This window comes from Mesocricetus auratus, unplaced genomic scaffold, assembly GCF_017639785.1.
Source record: "Mesocricetus auratus isolate SY011 unplaced genomic scaffold, BCM_Maur_2.0 Super-Scaffold_100022, whole genome shotgun sequence".
NCBI classification, from domain to species: Eukaryota; Metazoa; Chordata; class Mammalia; order Rodentia; family Cricetidae; genus Mesocricetus; species Mesocricetus auratus.
Window position 1 is genome coordinate 32,195,846 of NW_024429203.1, and position 19,967 is coordinate 32,215,812.

Sequence of the window (19,967 nt, forward strand, 5' to 3'; positions counted from 1 at the left end):
AGACTTCCCATTCATTTAGCTGTGCCTGACCGTGTGACTGTGTTTACCCAGACAAAGGATACTGGTAAATGTTTCCAGCAATTCCATTTTTATTCATTTATAACACAAATAAACCAATTACGTTAAGAGAACTTTGAAGTTGTTTTTCTGCAGGATGCGAAATAAAATGTTACTATATAAACTTCATTGAATAACAAGATTAAATCAACTTCCACAGAAACTCTCTCCAGGCAGGTTGTGGTGGCAAACACCCAGGAAAGAGGCAGGTGGTCTGTGAGTAGTTCCGGATCAGACTGGGGAATGAGTTCCAGAACAACCAAAATTACAAACGGAGAATCTGTCTCAGAAGAAATTAAAGCAAAACAAACAAAAAACCCTCCACGCATTAACTGATGTTAGTTAAATGATAATTATTCTCTGATTTGTGGAACCCATTGCTGACATTAGGGGTTTGTGTTGCTTTAGAGATTCGTTTGTTTTTAGACAGGGTCTCATATGTAGCTCTGGCAGTAGACCAGGTCTGCCTTTGTTTCTCTAGTCCTAGGATTAAGAGCACGTGCCACTATGCCTAGCCCAGACTATCAGTCTTCAACTGGGGATAGCATATCTTTCTGACATGTAACATTAATTTTACTTTATGTTAATAGCCATAAACGATAAAAGGCATGGCAACATACAAGTTGAACAATTCAAGACAGCCTGTTTTGTGTATGTAGCTGTATGCACTGAGTCACTTGGGCCACTTTTGTGACTCTCTGTCTTATTTTTGTTTCAGGATATGGTTTCTCTGTATGACAGCCCTGGCTGCCCTAGAACTCGATTTGTCGACCAGGCTGGCTTTGAACTCAGAGATCCCTTTGTCTCTGCCTCCAGAGTACTGACTGAGATTAAAGTTGTGTGCCACCACTGGCTGTGCTGTGTGTGTGTGTGTGTGTGTGTGTGTGTGTGTGTGTGTGTGTGTGTGTGTGTGTGTGACAGGAACTCTCATTGCACCCCACAGCTCACTAGAATGACTGGTCAATAAGCTTCTGTCTCCACTCCTCCTCCTCTGACCCCATCCATAGAACTGGGAATATAATCAAGGGCCTTGATGTACTCCTGGTCCTTGGTGCTGAGGGTCTAAACTCAGATTCTCTTCCTGGTGAAGCAAGCACTTTGCAAACTGAGTCATCTCTCAGCCCTTTGGGAGTGAGCTGTGTGTGTATGTTCCTGCATTGGTGTGTATGCATCATGTGCATGCTTGTGCCTGAGGAGGGTAGTAGAGGGCGTCACAACACCTAAAACTGAGGTCATAGGCAGTTGTGAACTGCCTGCTGTGTTTTGGGAACTGAACCCAAGTCCTTTGTAAGTGCAGCAAGTATTGTTAACGGTTGAGCCATAATGCCCACTCACTGTGTTTCTTAAGACAGTCTCATGTAGCCTAGGATCCTCTCAAACCCACTAAATAATCAAAGGTGACCTTGAACTCCTAATGCTTCCACTTCCACCTTTGGATTGCTGGGGATAAAGGTGGGTATGAAATCATTATATAATCTAGGCAAGTATTCTAATTGAGCTACACCCCAACCTGTTTTTGTTGCCATTCATGTGGAGATCGGAGGAAAACTTGTTGGAGTAGGCTCTCTCCTTTCACAACCATCAAACTCAGGTTACAGGCTTGATGGGAAGCTCTTCCCCCACTGAGCCATCTCTGCTTAATTAGGATATTGGCTATCTTTAGTTATCTTTCCTTAACTAGGCATGGTGGTGCCACCTTTAAATCCAGCACTTGGGAAGCAAATGTAGGCACTAAGGATTTCTGTGAGCTCAAGGCCACCCTGACCTACAAAGCCAATTCCAGGACAACTAGGGCTGTCCTGTCTATTTTTCCTTACTACTTCAATCTCATTTTTATGTTTATATCCTTTCATTTAGCTTCAGTAGCTCATAGGTCTCTATAAATTTTTCTAGATCTTCTAATTTGCAGGAATATAGGCTTTCAGAGTGATCCTGACACTGGTGTTTAAATATTTTTTCCCCTTTTGGCTAATTCAGCTGGAGAGTTGTCATTCCTGTTCATCTTTCTTTTCAAAGAAGTATTTTACCAAATCTTTATTTCCACTTACTTAGGGTTTTTGCTTGTTTTATTGAGACAGGTTTTCCTTTGCAGCCCTGGTTGGCCTGGAACTCACTGCAGACCAGGATGGTCTTGAACTTGCAGTGATAGTACTACCTCAGCCTCACCTGTATTGGTATTTCATTGATTTCTGCCCTGACCTATTTTTCTCATTTTGACTATCAATATTTCTGTAAGACCTTGAAGCTCACCATTATTTGAGACCTCTGATTTATATATATATATATATATATATATATATATATATATATATATATATATATATATATTTCAGTGTTTTGCCTGCATGTGTATCTACCCACCAAATACCCGGTGGCCATGGAGGTCAGAAAAGGGTATGGCAGCTTTACAGAGGGTTGTGAACCACCAGGTAGATGCTTGGAATCAAACCCAGGACCTATGGGAAAGCAGATGCTCTTAATTGATAAGCCACAAGCACCTCAAAATTTTGTGGATGTGAAAATGTGTGGTGGCATGCGCATTTAATCCTAGCACTCAGGAGGTACGTGGATCTCTGTGAGTTCGAAGCCTGTCAACATAGTGAAGTCCAGAACAGTCAGGGTTATATAGAAAGGCCCTGCCTCACAAAAACAGATAAATTGCTTAGTCTTGCCCACTAGGTATTATCAGGATCCTGTTACATGGGAAAAGGTGACTTTATGCTTTCTATCCATAAATTCAGTGACCACACATGCTGAACACAGGACACTAGGCTTCCACAGCAAATGCCTTCTACTCAGTCACCGAGCTAATCCTTTAGTTTTGAGGCAGGATATCATTTGACTGAGCTGATTTCAAACTCTCACCACATCTGAGGACTCTCAGCCTGCATCCACTTCCCAAGTGCTGGGTGGGATTTGGGAAGTGTGCTACTTACTACACGCTGCCCTTGTTTTATTATTATTATTATTATTTTGGTTTTTTGAGACAAGGTTTCTCTGTGGCTGTGGAGGCTGTCCTGGAACTCACTCTGTAGACCAGGCCGGCCTCGAACTCACAGAGATCCGCCTGCTTCTGCCTCCCTAGTGCGCTGCCCTTGTTTTAAACCTGTGACAGTGAGCTATATTAGCTTCCAATTTAGCTCACTGTGGAACTGTTTCATCAGGTGGTGGGATAGGGGCTTATGATTAAAATGCTCACAAGGTCAAAATGCTTGAGTGTTTGTCAAAGCTTTAGAGTGGGCTTGTGCAAGACACCAAGCCTAATTAGTAATCTTATTCACTAAGGTGAACCTTATTCTGTAACTTCAATTCCAAGTCACCCCTACTCTTAGACCCCAATCTCAGTAACGATACTAGCTATCAGCAAGTCATGTATTCATCTGGTCCTTATAGTGGCTACAATTTACTATTATACCCCAAACATAACAGAGCATTCTTCATTGAGAAAGTCTCACTGTGCCACCAATGCCAGTCTTGAACTCCTGGGCTTGAACAACCAGCTACCTCTTTCTCCCTCCTGCATAGCTGGATGACAAAGGTGCAGCAATGCCTAACTGAAACCATTTCCATTGATTTTGAAGACAAGGTAGCTGGCCTAGAGTTTACCAGTACACCAGGCTGATCTTGAACTCAGACACTATTCCTAGCTTGCCAAAAATCTATTGTAAAATTTTCTATAGTAGAATACCAAGATTTTCTGGATGAAAGCTTTTATATTACACTTTTATTTTGCAAGAAAATAAATTATACAACTTAAAAAATAAAATCCCAAAAATCATCAAAATATTTCAGCCTACTGCATACAGAAACTGCTCCCGTGTAAAACTGTACAGTATCATTTCAGTATGTAGTGGTGCACATTCAAAACTGTACAGACTATGAGGATAGACTACACCTTAGGAGCTCCATACCACACAGAGTAGATGACAGGAACGCTCTCAAACAATGTTTCTTCATAACTGTGACTTGGGAGAACTTGTGACAGCACCCCAGTTTACATGAAAACAGAAGAGCCAGTTTATGATAGTTAATCTTTTTGTAAACTAGCAAATATTTCACCCAGATCGAATTTGAAAAATTTTCCCTTGGAGCAGGGCTAATGATCACATAAACTTTAATGAAGAGTAAAAATAAGAATAATAACATTTCATTTTTTGGAGACTTTAATAGTTATGCACAAAGAGCAAGAAATTTAAATGAACAGGTTGATAAACTCAGGGACCTCCTCCAATAATTGTAAAAATTGGTCGACTTCAGAATTTGAGGATCCTTATAAAATTATTAGAACAATGATGGTTTAACAGTTGTCTAACTGTGATCAAATGTGTTCCACATTTTCCTCTGTGTGAATCTGTTTCCTGTCTCCTTACTCTGGCCATGAGATGGCAACAGGTTACCACACTATAGGTGGTGCCCCCTTTAATTAGATGGAAGTAGTGAAAACTGAGTCTACTACATTATCCATTTACAAATGGCTTTGTTGGTAGGTTGTGTCATGCTTGGCCCTGCTCAGACAGCCAAGTCTGCAGGGAGAAGAGGTCAGATAGGGAACAGTAACAGTGGTTCTGGACCTTCAGAAAACTCCTGGTTAAGATCTGTTTTAGAACTGTTTTAATTAGCAAATCTATTGATAAAATACTTAAAGAAAATCTCAACAATGGTATAGGCAATAGGCACCTTGTCAACTAAACAGTTTTGATAAACACCAAAAAGCAGTTATACTTTTGTATATATATTTTTAAAAAATGATGAAAACTGTTAAGTCTGTGGTATTGTCTGCTGTTCATTCCCCAAAATACAATTAGGACATAATTAACTAGTAAAAAATTTATAAAATTTAATAAAAAACTTTGCTATGGATTTAGTGTTACCCACTTTGCATTAAGTTTGCCTTTATAAATCAAAACATCACAGCTCTCATTCTTAAATGACCAAAGCGACTAGAAATTTCAAAGATGTTCTAAGAAAAATTATGGTTTAAAATGACAAATCTTAAACATTAAGAAATGGCCTAAAATTTTTCCCTTGATTGTTTCCTCCTTTGGCATTCTGGTATTGGGACAGGAAAATTTGCCAACACCAAACTATTAAACAGAAGGGCCACAGTCATTATAAAGCTACCTCTTTGAGTTCTGGATGCATCAACGTCAGCTATCATCCACATCGTGGAAACCTCGCACACTGTTCTATCCATGGCCTCCTCAGAGCAGCAGGTTAGACAGTGAGCACACATGCACTTCCAACTTCCTATGAGTGTCCTAACAGATATTTGACTATAATTAGAAAAACCTTAAATGTCTGACATGTACTCCCCTTCCTTCCAGGCAGGGGCTCACAGCTGCTGAGGATGCAGGCAGGTCCACAGCCCACTGTGGTGATATAATAATACTGTAAGCTTCTCAACACTCCATTTTCTGTTAGTTTCAAAGCCATACTTTGAAATATTATTTAACATCAAAGATTATAAAAGAATTTGCAAGAAAACTTGAAATGTGCACCACAATAAGTAAAAATACACATGGAGCCATTTTTCCTGATGGGGAATCCTCTCTTCAGTTGCTCTAGCCCTCAATTTCTAACTTCCTACTGCATTGTGAAGTCCTGAGTCACTGCTCTGGATTAACTGAGAGAAGCAAGTTAAGTGTTGCCCTCTGAACATTTTAAAAATGCTTATTTTTAAAATATAAATATATATATACATATTTGGCAAGGTTACTACTCATGTTACGACCAACAACTCCGAATGCTTCTCAGGCTGCAATTTCATCTCTCTTCCTCTTAGGTGACAGGGAATTATTACTTTAAGAATGTCCAGAAAACTGAGGTGGTAAATCCCTAATCACAACATTTTCAAAACACCAAATAATTCTATGCTACAGTTAGAAAGCAATTCTCTCACTGTACTGAATCAGAGCATTTTCTGCATTGTTTTCAATAAATTTTGACACAGCATAATAAATATTAGGTGTATAAGAATTTAAGTGTATTAGTAACACACTTAAGACGTTTGCTTTGTGATTCTGATTCTGCAATCAATGACTTATACCCATAAACTGAAGTAACATTCATCATAAACTTCATGTTTTCAAAACAAGCTCTCCAACAATACAAGACTTAGAAAACCCCAAATCCTTATCATTTAACAACAAACAACTAAAACAGCAGTCTCCTGCTTAACGACAATCAGGATTTGTAAGGTGGAAATATTTAATACCATTTTCAGGTCATCATTTAAAATCCAGTTATTAAACTAAAAAGCAGTGTTTAACAAACAACTTGATACTATGGCATCCTCATCTTCTCAAGTACGCCTGCCCTTTCCCAACATGGTGTTGACAACTTCACTCTTTTCATTAAAAGAAGCTAAGAGTGCTACCTCTAGCTTTAATTGCATTAAAAAAAAAGATAACAGCATTTTTCAGTGCATGAATATCTGAGCATCCTTCCTTGTGCAAGTATATTCCTTTAAAGAGGAAAAGGGGGTAAAAGAAGCAACAAGAACCCCACCTTCACCCTTCCAAAATGTTATTTCTCTTGGTGGGTTAAAAATTGAACTGACTTTGAAGTTCATAATGGGCTCTTCATGAATGCAATTTTCTCCACAAAACAGCATGCTGTTAAAAGAGTGTGCAACATGAAGGGAATGCCATCATGCTAACTAATGTGACTGGCAAAATATAGTCGTTTGTAAGGTAAGGCAGAGAGTTTAATATTTATGTAATCAAAGTCCAAATAAACCTTCCTCCAGCTCAAACCAGGACAACTTTCTGCCCAGGCGCTCCAGAATCTGTGCTTGGAACAGTGGCCCAATGCTCAGCTACGCCATGTATATGAATGTGTTGATGTCAGCTTCATCTCTCCTGATATACTTGTGCTCTATCAGCCATTCAATTTGTTCTTTTATCATTTTCTTCTGTGGTAAGAACATGTTTTTCAAAATTTCTACTAATTCAGTCTGCAGCTGAGCATTGCTAATTTTCTTTCTCATTTTCATTATTTGTATGATGGCTTCCTAAGAGAAAAATGAAAACAAAAGTACATTAATACATTACACTTGTATGAGCAAAGCAAATTCAGTAACTTTTCCTACATTATCTTCTAACACCAACCTAGTTGCACAGCACCTCCTAGGTGTTCACCTGGATACTTACTCCACAACTAATACAAAAATGTGGAAAGTAAAGAAAGCAAAAATTAGTCTATAATCACTCTAACCATTTTTAAAGATTAATAATGTGTTTGATTGTCCCTGTTTGTGTACCATATATATGCCTAATTGGCTGGAAAAGGGCATTGGATCCCCTGCAACTAGAGTTAGACAGTAGTGAACCACATGTGGGTGCCAGGGAGAAAGTTCAGTGGGTAAAGGCACCTGTTTGCTGCCAAGCCTGATGACCTAAGCTCAACCTCTGGGACCACCATGGTGGAAAATTGAATCAATTCTTAAAAGTTATACACACACACTCATACAAATAAAAAACTTGCCTTTAGTATTCAGGTATTCCTTTATATAATAGGAGAGAATCTTGGATATGTGTAAAAAAAAAATCAGGAAATACTACTCTACCTATTGTCTATACTTACCCTGTTTTTAGGTTTACAACAGGTTTTATTGATTCAATAAAATGTTTTTGACATTTAAATGTTTCTAAAATGATTAACATTTTCCACCTAAATCAATTTTATCAATATGTTCTTGGTGATTTTTAAACTATATAGAGCTTGGGAATGACATGTTACCTGCAAATTATGACCTACTGCAATTACCACTGTCTTTTAGATTTCTTTAGTCAACTAAAGCAAACATGGTATCTTAGTGAAGATTAGTTTATTTTTTTTTATTTTTTTTTTGGGTTAGAATGTTTTTATAAAGGAAATGCAAAAAAAGATATAGTTTGTTCTCTGTATCCATGAGCTCCATAACACAAATAAAAAGTGGCCGTACACACCTTCAATTCCAATCTAAAAAAACAAAAATCTAACTGACTACAAACATACAAACTTAGACATCCTCCCCTAAACACAGTATGGTGACTAGTTACTAGGTTTTATCTAAGAAAGAGGAGGAACCCTTGAACTAATTCCATGTGGACACTAATGGACCACCGTCTGTATTTACCACGGAATTTTACTGCTAACGAGTAAGCTCGGGAACCTAGCACTATTCAGCTTTCCTACTATAGATATGACAGTTCTATATGTTTCCATTGCACTGGCCAGAGTTTTACAATTTAAGCAAAACTTATAAAAGACTTATTTAAAATAATCATAATCACCAATTTACAATATGTTTTTAAAAACTAAAAAAAATTGTATGTGTATCCATACATGTGAGCCCAGAGTCATACATGCTCAAGCATACAGGCAGAGGTAAGAAGACAACTATGAAAGTTGGTTGGTTTCCTCTGTCCACCACCAAGAGAGATCACGAGGACTGAACTCAGACTGTTATATCACTATTTCTATTTTTTCATATCATATTGTATCTAGTTTCTCTGTATGTATAAGTATGCCATGTTTTTTGTGTGTGTGTGTGTGCGTGTGTGCGTGTGTGCGTGTGTGTGTGTGGAGGCTAGAGAGGACAACTTTCTGAGGACTTGGTTCTCTCCTTCTACCATGGAAGTTATGAGGGTGGAGCAAGTGATCAGCTTGGTGTTAAATGTCTTCACCCATTGAGTGGTCTCTCATCTTCCCAGAAATCATCACAATCCTAATTTTAATACATTTTAGAAGGAAAATATCAGATAAAATTTCTTAGTTTTAAATGAAATAAATTTCTTAGCTGCACATTAAATACTTCAATTCCAAAAGTTCTATGTTGTTGCAGAGATAAATTTATTCAGTTGGAATCAAAAGGAGACACAACTAAAAAACAAGTTTTTGTCCAAAGAATACAACAAAATTTACTGGAAGTCTCCAAACCTTAAGGACATTCCAGGTAGCACTAAAGAATTTGATTAATTCTTAAATTCTAGCTGAACAAATAAATAACTTATATGGTTTTTAATTCAGTGGCTGGGGTTAAAAGTATGCAACAGCACACTCAACTTTTACAAAAAAAATTTTTTTCAAAAATGCCAGGCGTTGGTGGCTCATGCCTTTAAACCCAGCAGAGGCAGAGACAGGTGGATCTCTTTGAGTTTGAGATCAGCCTGGTCTACTACCAAAGCAACAGAGAAATCCTGACTCGAAAAACCAAAAAAAAAAAAAAAAAAAAATCAAAATTTAGACATTCTTTCTCCCTATACAAACCTGGGTTCTTAATATTCTTAGTTGAACTATCCCTTCATTTTCTTCTTCTCTCATTCTTTCCGTAGTAAGCTGTAATCGTCCAATCAAATTGATTTTTCCCCGTTTCTGAACTTTTGCATTTTTTCTGCAAAAAAAAATAAAATGAAAGAAAGTTTTGAACATCTTATTACAGCACCATGTCAGAAGTTAGAACTATTCTAAAAAATAACATGCAGTGCTGCTTACAGGGTAAGTAACAACCAAGACATACAGCTTCCCTTTCAGCAATCCCCGGGCTTGTTAAGGGAGCACTTGTCTTGTCTATAATTACTTTAATCCTAGCACTTGAAAAGCTGAAGCAACAACCTATTTCAACAAAATTTTAAAAGTCCTTTGATTCCTTCAAACAAGATATAGCCTCTGCTGACCAGTAACTGCATTCCTCAACAAACTACAATGCCATGAAACAATAATAATTAAAGATGAGAGAATTTTATTCAGTATTACTTGACTGAGTTTTCAGATAAACAGCTCTGCTGGATAAGGCTGTTCTATTCTATTCCACCCACTCAACATTCTGTTCTCAAATACTTTTTAAATTAAAAAAAAATGAAATGATACAAATCTAGTGATAATACTCAGTTACTATTTTTGACATCACATAAGGCAAATGGTTATTTTAATAAAAATCAAAGCATTAAAATTAACCATGGTACATTTCTTTTAAATCAACCAGCATGAATCTTACATCAGGCTGAACTCCTGGTTCACGGAGAAGAGAGTCCCTTCTGTGAAGTCTTTGGGTGAGTTGACTTGAGGTTCGTACAACAACACTTGCCGTTTGAGCTTAGGAAAAGCTACTAAAGACTATGGGGAAAAAAATCAGCATAGTCAATTATACTGAGTACTAGGAACAAATCTATAATACAGGCAAGAAAGCCTTCTAGAGAAATTTACAATCCAAACTCCATGCACATGACAAAGGAGAGAAAAGAGCTGGTTCTGAGAGACAAATGTTCTTTTACTTCATGTAATGGTCTGGTAGTTGCCTCCACTGCTAACTGTTTATCCTGGAATTTGAATTATAATCAAGAATATCATGAGTACACTTTACAAACATTCAGGAAAACTTTGGTTTGATTCCTTAAACACACTTTAACTACTCAATCTCTCCCTCTGGTCCTTGGTGATTTGCCTCTTTTCTTTTTTCTTGAATCATAAATTCCTCAACACTGCATTTTTTAGTTAATAATCATATTCATTTACAATGAAAAAAAGAAGCAAGCCACGGAGTAAATTCCTAGCACTCGGGAGACAGAGGCAGGCTGATTTAAGGAGAATCTGGTCTACAGTTAATGCTACAAACACTGTCTCAAACACCCCCACACATCCAACCAAAAAACTTAAGAGTAGCTTAGGTATGTAACTCAGAGGCAGAATGCATGTATACAAGGCCCTGAATTTAACTCCTAGGACCAAAATTCTAGTTTTACAAACCATTTACAAATTCTCAACTATGTGAAACTATTTTAAAAACAATACCAAAGATAAAACAAACCCATAAGGTCCTTCTAAGTTCGGCATCAGGGAGTTCCGTTGCAAGTTTTAGATTTTCAAAGCTGATTTTCTCTCTGGGCCTTTGGTTCCATGCAAACAGCACAGCCAACTGAAACGTGGTTACTTCCAAGTCATACTGACCTACTTCATTCTTAAATGTAATCTGTAATACACAATTAATAAGGAACTAATTTCTTCATGAAGCTTACTTCAATATCTAGTAAAATGTACTTGAGATACTAATGGGAAAATTAAATTGCTAGTATACTTCCAAGACCCATTTTTCCTTCCTTATATGTAATAAATTTACTAGACCTATAATGCATCTCCCATTGACTACATTTTGTCCTACGTTTTTGACAAAGAAATAATGAGGAAGATGTTTATCAGTTGCCTTAAAGTAACGTTCCCTTTCTTTTCTCATAAGATAGAGTTGGTGATCAGACTGGATTCTATAGTCAAGGTCATTGGTTTGGTAAGCATTTACTAAAACCTGAAAATTATGTCCCTAAAACTAGGGACACAGACTCTATTTTTTGTTCTATTACTAATCTAAACTAGTTGTTTTGTATGTGTGGATGTTTTGCTAGCATATATGCCTATACTGCACGCATGCACAGTACCTGTAGAGGTCTAAAGAGGGCATTAGCTCTTTGGGATTAGAGGCAGAGACTGTTTTGAGTCACTGGGACTTGAACCTAGGTGTTCTGGAAAATTCTTAACCACCAAGTCATCCCTCCAGCCATTAGGCAACTCTTTGTACCCGCACCCAAATTGGTAGCCCAACTACTTACAATGCCATTTGACATTAGATGGTGCCAATGTAATTTTCTACCACTATGATTTTTTTTGTAAAATTCTTCTACTTCAGGTATCAAGTCCTCCAGTTCAGTAGGAAGTGAAACAAAGACTTTCTCAGAGCTTCTAGACCAGGCACCAGCATTCAGAATCTTTATATTCACTGAATCAGCTGCAGGTAAGAAAATCAGAATTTATAAATATTTGACAAGTTAAATATTACAGAAAATAAACACATGCCTTTAATCCCAGCACATGGGAGCCTAGTCTACAGAGAGAGTACCATGACAGGCTCCAAAGCTGCATAAAGAAACCTTGCCTCAAAAAACTAAGGAAGGAAGGGAGAGAGTGAGGGAAGGAAGGAGGAAGAGAGAGAGCGAGAGAGAGAGAGCGAGAAAGAGAGAGAGAGAGAGAGAGAGAGAGAGAGAGAGAGAGAGAGAGAGAGAGAGAGAGAGAGAGAGAGGGATGAAACTTTTGTTAAAAGGGACTTTTTGTGTGGATTTTGTAAAAATCTTTGATATTTACTTTAAATAAATGAAAAAATACTTAAAAGTTCACTTCCATTTAATTATAGATAATACCTGGTAATGCCAACTTATTATTTTTGTGCATTTCCTTAAAAGCTTGGTTCAAGTCTTCAGATACTTTTATGTCCTGAAACATTCTGGCGAGCTTGTTCACATAATCTGCTGGCATACCAACTTCCTATAAAAATCAAAGACAGACAGATAATAATTACACAATCTGACAATAGTAATAGGAAAAAAACCTTTTATTTCATATGCATTGGTGTTGCACATGCATGTATGTCTGTGTGAGGGTGTCAAATCCGCTGTAACTGGTGGTAAACCATTGTGAGCTGCATTGGTGTTGCACATGCATGTATGTCTGTGTGAGGGTGTCAAATCCGCTGTAACTGGTGGTAAACCATTGTGAGCTGCAATGTGGGTGCTGGGAACTGAAACAGGGCCTTATGAAAGGGCAGCTACTACAGCTCTTAACTGCTCAACCATCTCTCCAGCCCCAGGGAAATAAAAATCTTAGAAAATCATCTTGTTTTATTTTTGAGGTTCTAGGGACAAACAAGTTCTGTAACACCAAGCTTCATTCCTATCTTAGATGTTCTAATAAGAAAAGTCTCTTCTAAAATGCCTATTACATTTCATTCTTAGAAAATAAACAAGATAGCTTCTGGTATGACCTTGATAGACTGGAGGATAATGATCCTCTAAGCCTCCATTTCCTTGACTCACTCACAGGCATGTATCAACACTCACAGTTTTTTTTTTCCCCCCCAGACAGGGTTCTCTGTATTGTTTTGGAGGCTGTCCTGGAACTCGCTCTGTGGACCAGGCTGGCCTCGAACTTACAGAGATCTGCCTGCCTCTGCCTCCCGAGTGCTGGGATTAAAGGCAAGCGCCACCAACGCCCGGCTAACACTCACAGCTTTTTATAAAATTACAACAGTTGCAATTTACTTACAAACCTCTCTATAGTTAAGTATTTAGTACCAAAGACATAGTAGAAAAAAGTTGGTGGTTTGTCCTGGACACTACTTAAATAAATCCAGTTAAAATTGAGAGGGGTGAGCCGGGCGGTGGTGGCGCACGCCTTTAATCCCAGCACTCGGGAGGCAGAGGCAGGCGGATCTCAGTGAGTTCGAGGCCAGGCTGGACCGATAGCCTCCAAAACAATACAGAGAAACCCTGTCTCGAAAAACCAAAAAAAAAAAAAAAAAAAAAAAAAATTGAGAGGGGTGTAAATGGAAGTAAAAACAAAGCAGGCTTAAAATTAAGAAAAACCACCATATTAGCCACTAATAATTTTACATATTTGATCATATATTCTTATAAAATGAACCTATTTGACACTAATGGTGGCACCAAAACACATTATTTTAACATGTACATGAATCATGTGCGAGAGGGGTGTGTGTGTGTGTGTGTGTGTGAAAACCAAACATTAAAAAACTTTTCAGGCATGGTACTTTTGAAAGGAACTGAGCTCAATCACAGGGAGCCATAAGGAAGAAAGACTTTGTCAGCTATTCATTTACCCCTTATGCCTGCCCTACACGCCCCCCCCCAAATGTAAACCAATGGTTGTACTTACTCTCAGCCACTCTACCATGTTTTCTTCAATCTCACTGTCAGCAGAGATATCCAATATAAGGCGTCGGGTAAGATGAGCTTTATGATACCTCATAAAAACATCTTTATTTTGTACATATTTAAGTACCAAGAGCTGCACAGAAGACAAAGTTACTTTAAATTCTTATATTCTCAACTATTTCTGTCATGTAGACCTTTCTATATTCCCCAACAGCCAAAATGCAGAGATTTACAAAAACATAAAGAGGCTATTAACTTACATATCTTACAAATTTTGAGACGGGGTCTCTCTCAGATTGCCTGCTCAGACTGCAACCTCAGACTGCTCAGATTGCTTTGCTGTTCAGACTGTACTCGGCTCCTGTTTCCTCATCCTTATTTTCCTCTCTCTACCCAGACATATAACTCTTTACTAAACTTCCCTAGTGCTGGGATTAAAGGCATGTGATTTCAATTGCTGGCATTCTCTTTTAGACTGGATCAATTTCGTGTAGCCCAAGGTGGCCATTGTTATGATTAAAGGTGTGTGCCACTACTGCATGGCCTCTTTGGCTACTTAGTGTGGCTAGCTCTATACTCTGATCTTCAGCCAAGCTTTATTTGTTAGATCACAAAGTGTCACCACAATCCAAGTTCTTCAGGCTTTATAGAAATGTGATAATACCTTATGGGAAAACTAGTACTTATTTCTCATCACACCTTAATTCTCTCCTTGTGACACCAATCATCTCCCTAGGCTGTTATGTCTCACTTTGTCTGATGTGTCTCTTATTTTACCCATTACTGACTAATCGTTTTACTAACAACCAACCAGGAGGACCACAACAAAAAACAAAGAAAACAATTAAATTTCAACCACTATCTATCTTGGGCACTAGTTACACTAGAACAATTCTTAAAAACACAAGGCTGGAGGATTTAACTATTACAGTGCCTATCTAGCATGTACAGGCAAACCATAGACAGGCAAGAGCCCACACTTGGGAAAGGGTGTGAACACATACACAATGAGGAATAAATGATACTTTTCTTTCAGGAAGCTATTGAATAAAAAAAATTTAGGTATAACTAAATACCTTAGGAAAGTTTAACACCGTAAAACTTTATAATGATGTTTATATAGAAATGCATATCTCTTTGTGTAATGTGATAAGGAGGCCAGAGGTTGACATCTGGCCCCTGGAATTTTTCACTATTTCTTTGCACTTAAAAAAATTTTTTTTCATGTGTATGGGTGTTCCTATATGCACCACATACATACCTTGGCTGTGAGGATGTCAAATCTCTTAGAACCGGGTTACAAATGGTTGAAAGCTTGGTCCTTCTTTACGGAGCCATCTTTCCATATGGCCTTACTTTTTGAGACAGTTTCTCAGTGAACCTAGAGCACACTGACTCAACAAGGCTGACCTTAGTATTCACCTGTTTGCCACTGAATGCTTAACCCCCAGTGCTTTGGGCTTTTATTTTATTTAATTTTTATTTATTGTGGATTGGTGTTTTCTATGGCTGTCTGGTCCCCTCGGAACTGGAGTCACAGGCAGCTAATGAACTGCCACTCAGGACAGGTCCTCTGGCAGATCTCTCAGTTCTCTTAGCTGCTGAGCCATCTCTCCATCCCCCTCAGCTTTTGGCTTTTGTACATGAGTGCAGGGGGTCCAAATGCAGGTTCCCATGCTTCTAAAGCAAGCTCCAATGTCTACTCTCAGTGTCCTTCACATGAGGACAACACAGCCTTGGAAAAGAATCCTCATGTTCTCCTTATTGGCACATCTAAAACTTCCTGTGTGGCATTCTAAAACAGAAATGGGACAGGCCTCAAGTGTTTCTATGCCCCATGTTAACCCTTCAAACATATGCTTCATGCCTTGGCTATGTATGCCCCAAAGCATGCCTACTATACTTCTTTCCTGGTTATATTTATTGAACTGAGCATGCTCTAGACTATGCCTTACCTTGATTAGTTTTCCTATAGGGATGTACATATATCCCATTATAACATCTCCATACTTCTTTGTTAGAGAACATTGATTTGGATACCAACCACAGAAAATAAATCTTTACTGATAAAAAAAAAATTAAAAATTAAAAATGTACTTACCACTTCTTTAAGCTTTGCTTCAATTTCCTCAGAGGTTAGTTTTTTGCTTAATGGTGTTTTCCTTAAAAGCATATCACAGTAATTTGCAAGCAACTCAGGGCACTTCGATTCAGGCTGAGTTTTCAACCCCACTCTAGAAAGCAAAAGCAGTTGTCCCTTACTGCAATCATCTAAGCATCAGCTTCTAAAATCATTTTTCTTTATCTCCACAGCACTGGTGATGAGCTGGCAATGGGCACCATGAAGAGATATATATAAAGTGAGCTAATTCAAGCTCTGCTGCAGTGGTGCTAAGGATCAACCTCCTACTGGTTAACAAGTACATTTAAGAAATGTCAGTCAACCAGTAATGGTGCACCTTTAATTCCAACCAGAGGCAGAGGATGAGAATCTCTTTGAGTCTGAGGACAGCCTGGTCTACAGAGCAAATTCCAGGATGCAAAGAAACCCTATCTTAGAAATGTCCTTCTGAAAGCACAGAAGGCCTGTCACTCTGAACCAGAGGAGACCACCAGTCCCTCTGGGAACTACCTGGCCTATGAGTTTCGATCCTTTTGCTAAAGGCTGCTTCTGTAGCTCCTCAAGATTCACCTGATTATTTCAGTTCTTCTCAGCCTACCATCAAGCAATTCATACCTTCTCACAGATGACTGTCCTATATTACCTGGATGTTAGTACAGATTTACTCTGTGTGGTAAATTAATCTTGATTGCCAATGTGATTGCACCAAAAAAAACACCTGTGTTAGTAAAGCTGGATTTGTCTGTGAGGGTGTTTCCAGTGAGGACTAGTCTCTGATCTGTCATGGATTCAAACTGTAAAGAAACTGTTGAGAGGTGGCCTTGTTGTAGGAAGTAGGGCAGCAGGCTGGGGTAGGCATGGTTATCCAGACAAGTGTCTCCTCCCTGGTCTGTTCCTGACAGTACTGATTCTTACTGTCATGATGGAAGGTGCTCTTACAACCTCCCTGCCATGATGGACTGACAAAACACAAAACAGCCTTTTCCTTTTGTTTTGGTTTTTATTTTATTTGTTTTTCTTTTGGTTTCTAGAGACAGGATTTCTCTGTATTGTTTTGGAGCCTATCCTGGCACTCGCTCTGTAGACCAGATTGGCCTTGAACTCAAAGCCTGCCTCTGCCTACCAGTGCTGGGATTAAAGGCGTGAGCCACCAACCCCCGGCATAAATATAATTTTTTCAAAGTATAAATGGTGATATTGTCAGTGTATACAGGTCCATAAAGGCATGCCATTGTTTTCTGACACATACCTAGGATGTTGACTAGAGCCACACACATACACAACTTTTAATCGCATTTACTATACATACCAACACTCGGCTTCTTTTAAATAATTTATTATTTTTTCTTTCTTTATTTTTAAGGCAGGATCTATAAAGTCTAGATTGGCCTCAAACTCAAGATCCTGTACCCTCAGGAAGTGCTAAATTTAAAGGAACATACCACACAAAATGTCTATGAAATGCTGATTTTGAGCTATGAACTGATTCTATCCAGCAACTGTACTTAGAACTACTAGGAGATGTACCTAGGTCAGATTTACTAGTAGTCCAAATTCCAAGTTTCCATTTTTTTTCCCTCTAAATTTTACTTAGCATAAAACAATTCACTTTACAAACAAGAGATTTTGTTTATTTGAAACAGGCTTTGGCTTTGTAGCCTTGGCTGTCCTGGAACACCTTCTGTAAAACAAGCTTGTTTTGAACTCAGATATCCACCTGTCTTGTCTCTGCCTCCCTAGTGCTGGGAGTGCCACTATAGCCCTGTGGTTTATTTTCTTTTAAATTAAAATTTAAAGTTACCATAGAAAGTAATGTGTCGTTTTCATTTAATTAGATCATTTATTGTATGTGTGTGAATATGTTAGAGAGTATGTAGAAGTCAGAGAATTTGCAGGACTTCACTCTCACCTATCATGTGGGCTTTAGAGACTGAATTCAGACTGGCTTGGCAGCAAACATCTTCACCAGTTTAACCATTTTACAGGCCCACAAACAGGCTTCATTTTGACATTTTGTGCACGTGTTGCTACGCTTTGACTACAACACCCACTCACCTCTGCCTGATTTCCCTTCCTTTTCCAGCCAATATGATAAAGGCAATCTCTTACTAACTCACGTGCTTATTTCTTTCTGAGCTGGAGGGTCCCCTATTTGGTAGATAAATGCTCTACCAAAGATATCATGTGCATGATAATTCAAAATTTCACTTCCTGTTTTACATCATTAAGGCATCATTTTCTATTCTTTCAGAATACTAAAATATATTTAGTAACTAATAAAGGGAAACCAGACAGATTCTAAAGACTCAGAACAAAATTTACTTTTCAACTCCCAAACAATTATTTTGGTAAAAGGAGATAAATAATCCTAATTTTAAAACTTTTAATAGCAACAGGTAGCAAATATTCGAAGGATAACAACAAAAGTCAAACACAGAACTTCAGAGCTGGAAGCAAGAGACTCTGTAGCCAAGCTTCCGTAAAATTCACAAAGTCAGGTATGGTGGCCCTGGTAGAGGAATGAGGCTTTTTGTAGCCAGTCCAGCCTGATCTACACAGCAAGTTCTAGGCCAGCCAGGGATACACAGTGAGACAAACAAAAGAAATATTGAAGTTTATGGAGCTTATAGGTGGTTCAATGGTTAGGAGCACTGCTGCTCTTCCAACTGACCCAGGTTTGGTTGCCAGCACCCACATGGTGGCTCACAAATAGTTGTAAATCAAGTTCCAGGGAATACAAAGCTGCCTTCTAACTTCCATGGATACTAGGCACACAAACGGTGTGCTTATACACATATAAAAAATTACAAAACAGAGGTAAAGGATGTAGCTCAGAGAAACAAGTTAGATAGCAGTCTTTTAAGCTCCTCCATGTCTACACAGGGGGTTTGAGAGCATCCTGGACCACAGACCTTGTCTCAAAAACAAAACAATACTAACAATTAGAACTTAAAAGCAAACACAAGAAAAGATCAATCTTTTAGGAATCAGTAAGGGAACCCAGTAAGACAGTGATATGTAACACAGTCCCACAAAGAATTATTTTTAAAAAATAGTTTAAAAGCTTACCCTTTCTGCTTCAAAGGTAATTCAAGTTTAAATATGGTAGCATCATTAACAACTGCTTTATATGCCTGCAAAAAGAATGGCATGTCATATTAAAAATACACAAAGTACATGTTTAAAGAAACAAATTAAGATGAATGAACCAGGTGTTTTCTCGGTTTTGCCGTTGTTGTTGTTGTTGTGCTATAACTGGATGAAGGCTGCAAAAATTAAGTACACAGTCTATTACTGAGTTATATCTCCAGTTCAACTTTTATTTTGTTAATATTGCTGGGGTAGGGGTAGGCACAGCCAGTGTATGTGGTAGTGGATACTCCTCTACTTTTAAGAGTTCTAGAAAAAACATTCCCTTTCCATCTCATTGAGAAAACTGAAATGTCAGAAAATGCAATACAAATGCTTCCAAGGAAAGCAAAAAGCAACTCTCAGAGAAGTTCCACCAAAGGATGGAGGATGAAGCATCAACTCTGGATCACAGGTGGCTGCTGAGCCTGATGCCATCATTTTCTTCCCCCAAAACAGTGTTTCGCTGTGTAACTGTTTGGACTGACATGGACTGTAGACCAGGCTGGCCTCAAACTCAAACTCACAGAGATAGGCCTGCCTCTGCTTCCCAAGTGCTGGGATTAAAGGTGTGCGGCATGACCGTCCAGCTTGATGCCCTCATTGAGAGAAACATATCTTGGAAGTTGTTCATTGACTTCTCTACTCTGAGATTGCTTGGCATATACACCCTCACTACCACCCACAACTCTACTTGGAATGAGCTATGGAGAGCAGCAATGTAGTAAGGAAGGTCTTAAAAGGAAAATAAATAAAAATTTAATTATCAGGAGCCTTCAAAACAAAGAGGCAGCATTCATGGAAACCGAAGGAGAAAGCAACTTCCTGGTTCAATCCTAGACCACAAGTGTACCTGAGACTTTCAGAAGGAAATACTAAACCAGATGTAATGAATATCGCTGCTGTATACTTCAGAAAATTAGGGTTCCCACATTTTTAGTTCTCATCGTACCAGCATGATG

At 38.4% G+C, this 19,967-nt stretch overlaps 1 protein-coding gene across 2 annotated transcripts in view; it reads right to left on the bottom strand.

Moving 5' to 3' along the window:
- Positions 1-3,759: 3,759 nt before the first annotated feature.
- Cul5 (cullin 5) overlaps positions 3,760-19,967 on the bottom strand; it is a 53,384-nt gene continuing 37,176 nt past the window's right edge. For both annotated transcript variants that reach the window (XM_040730228.1, XM_040730227.1), the window contains 9 exons: positions 18,946-19,010; positions 15,856-15,988; positions 13,756-13,887; positions 12,225-12,348; positions 11,640-11,815; positions 10,847-11,008; positions 10,037-10,155; positions 9,310-9,433; positions 3,760-7,069 (listed from right to left, as the gene is read on the bottom strand). In XM_040730228.1, coding sequence (XP_040586162.1) covers positions 6,875-7,069; positions 9,310-9,433; positions 10,037-10,155; positions 10,847-11,008; positions 11,640-11,815; positions 12,225-12,348; positions 13,756-13,887; positions 15,856-15,988; positions 18,946-19,010 — 1,230 coding nt within the window. In that variant the 3' untranslated portion in view covers positions 3,760-6,874. The remainder of the gene's footprint in view (positions 7,070-9,309; positions 9,434-10,036; positions 10,156-10,846; positions 11,009-11,639; positions 11,816-12,224; positions 12,349-13,755; positions 13,888-15,855; positions 15,989-18,945; positions 19,011-19,967) is intronic.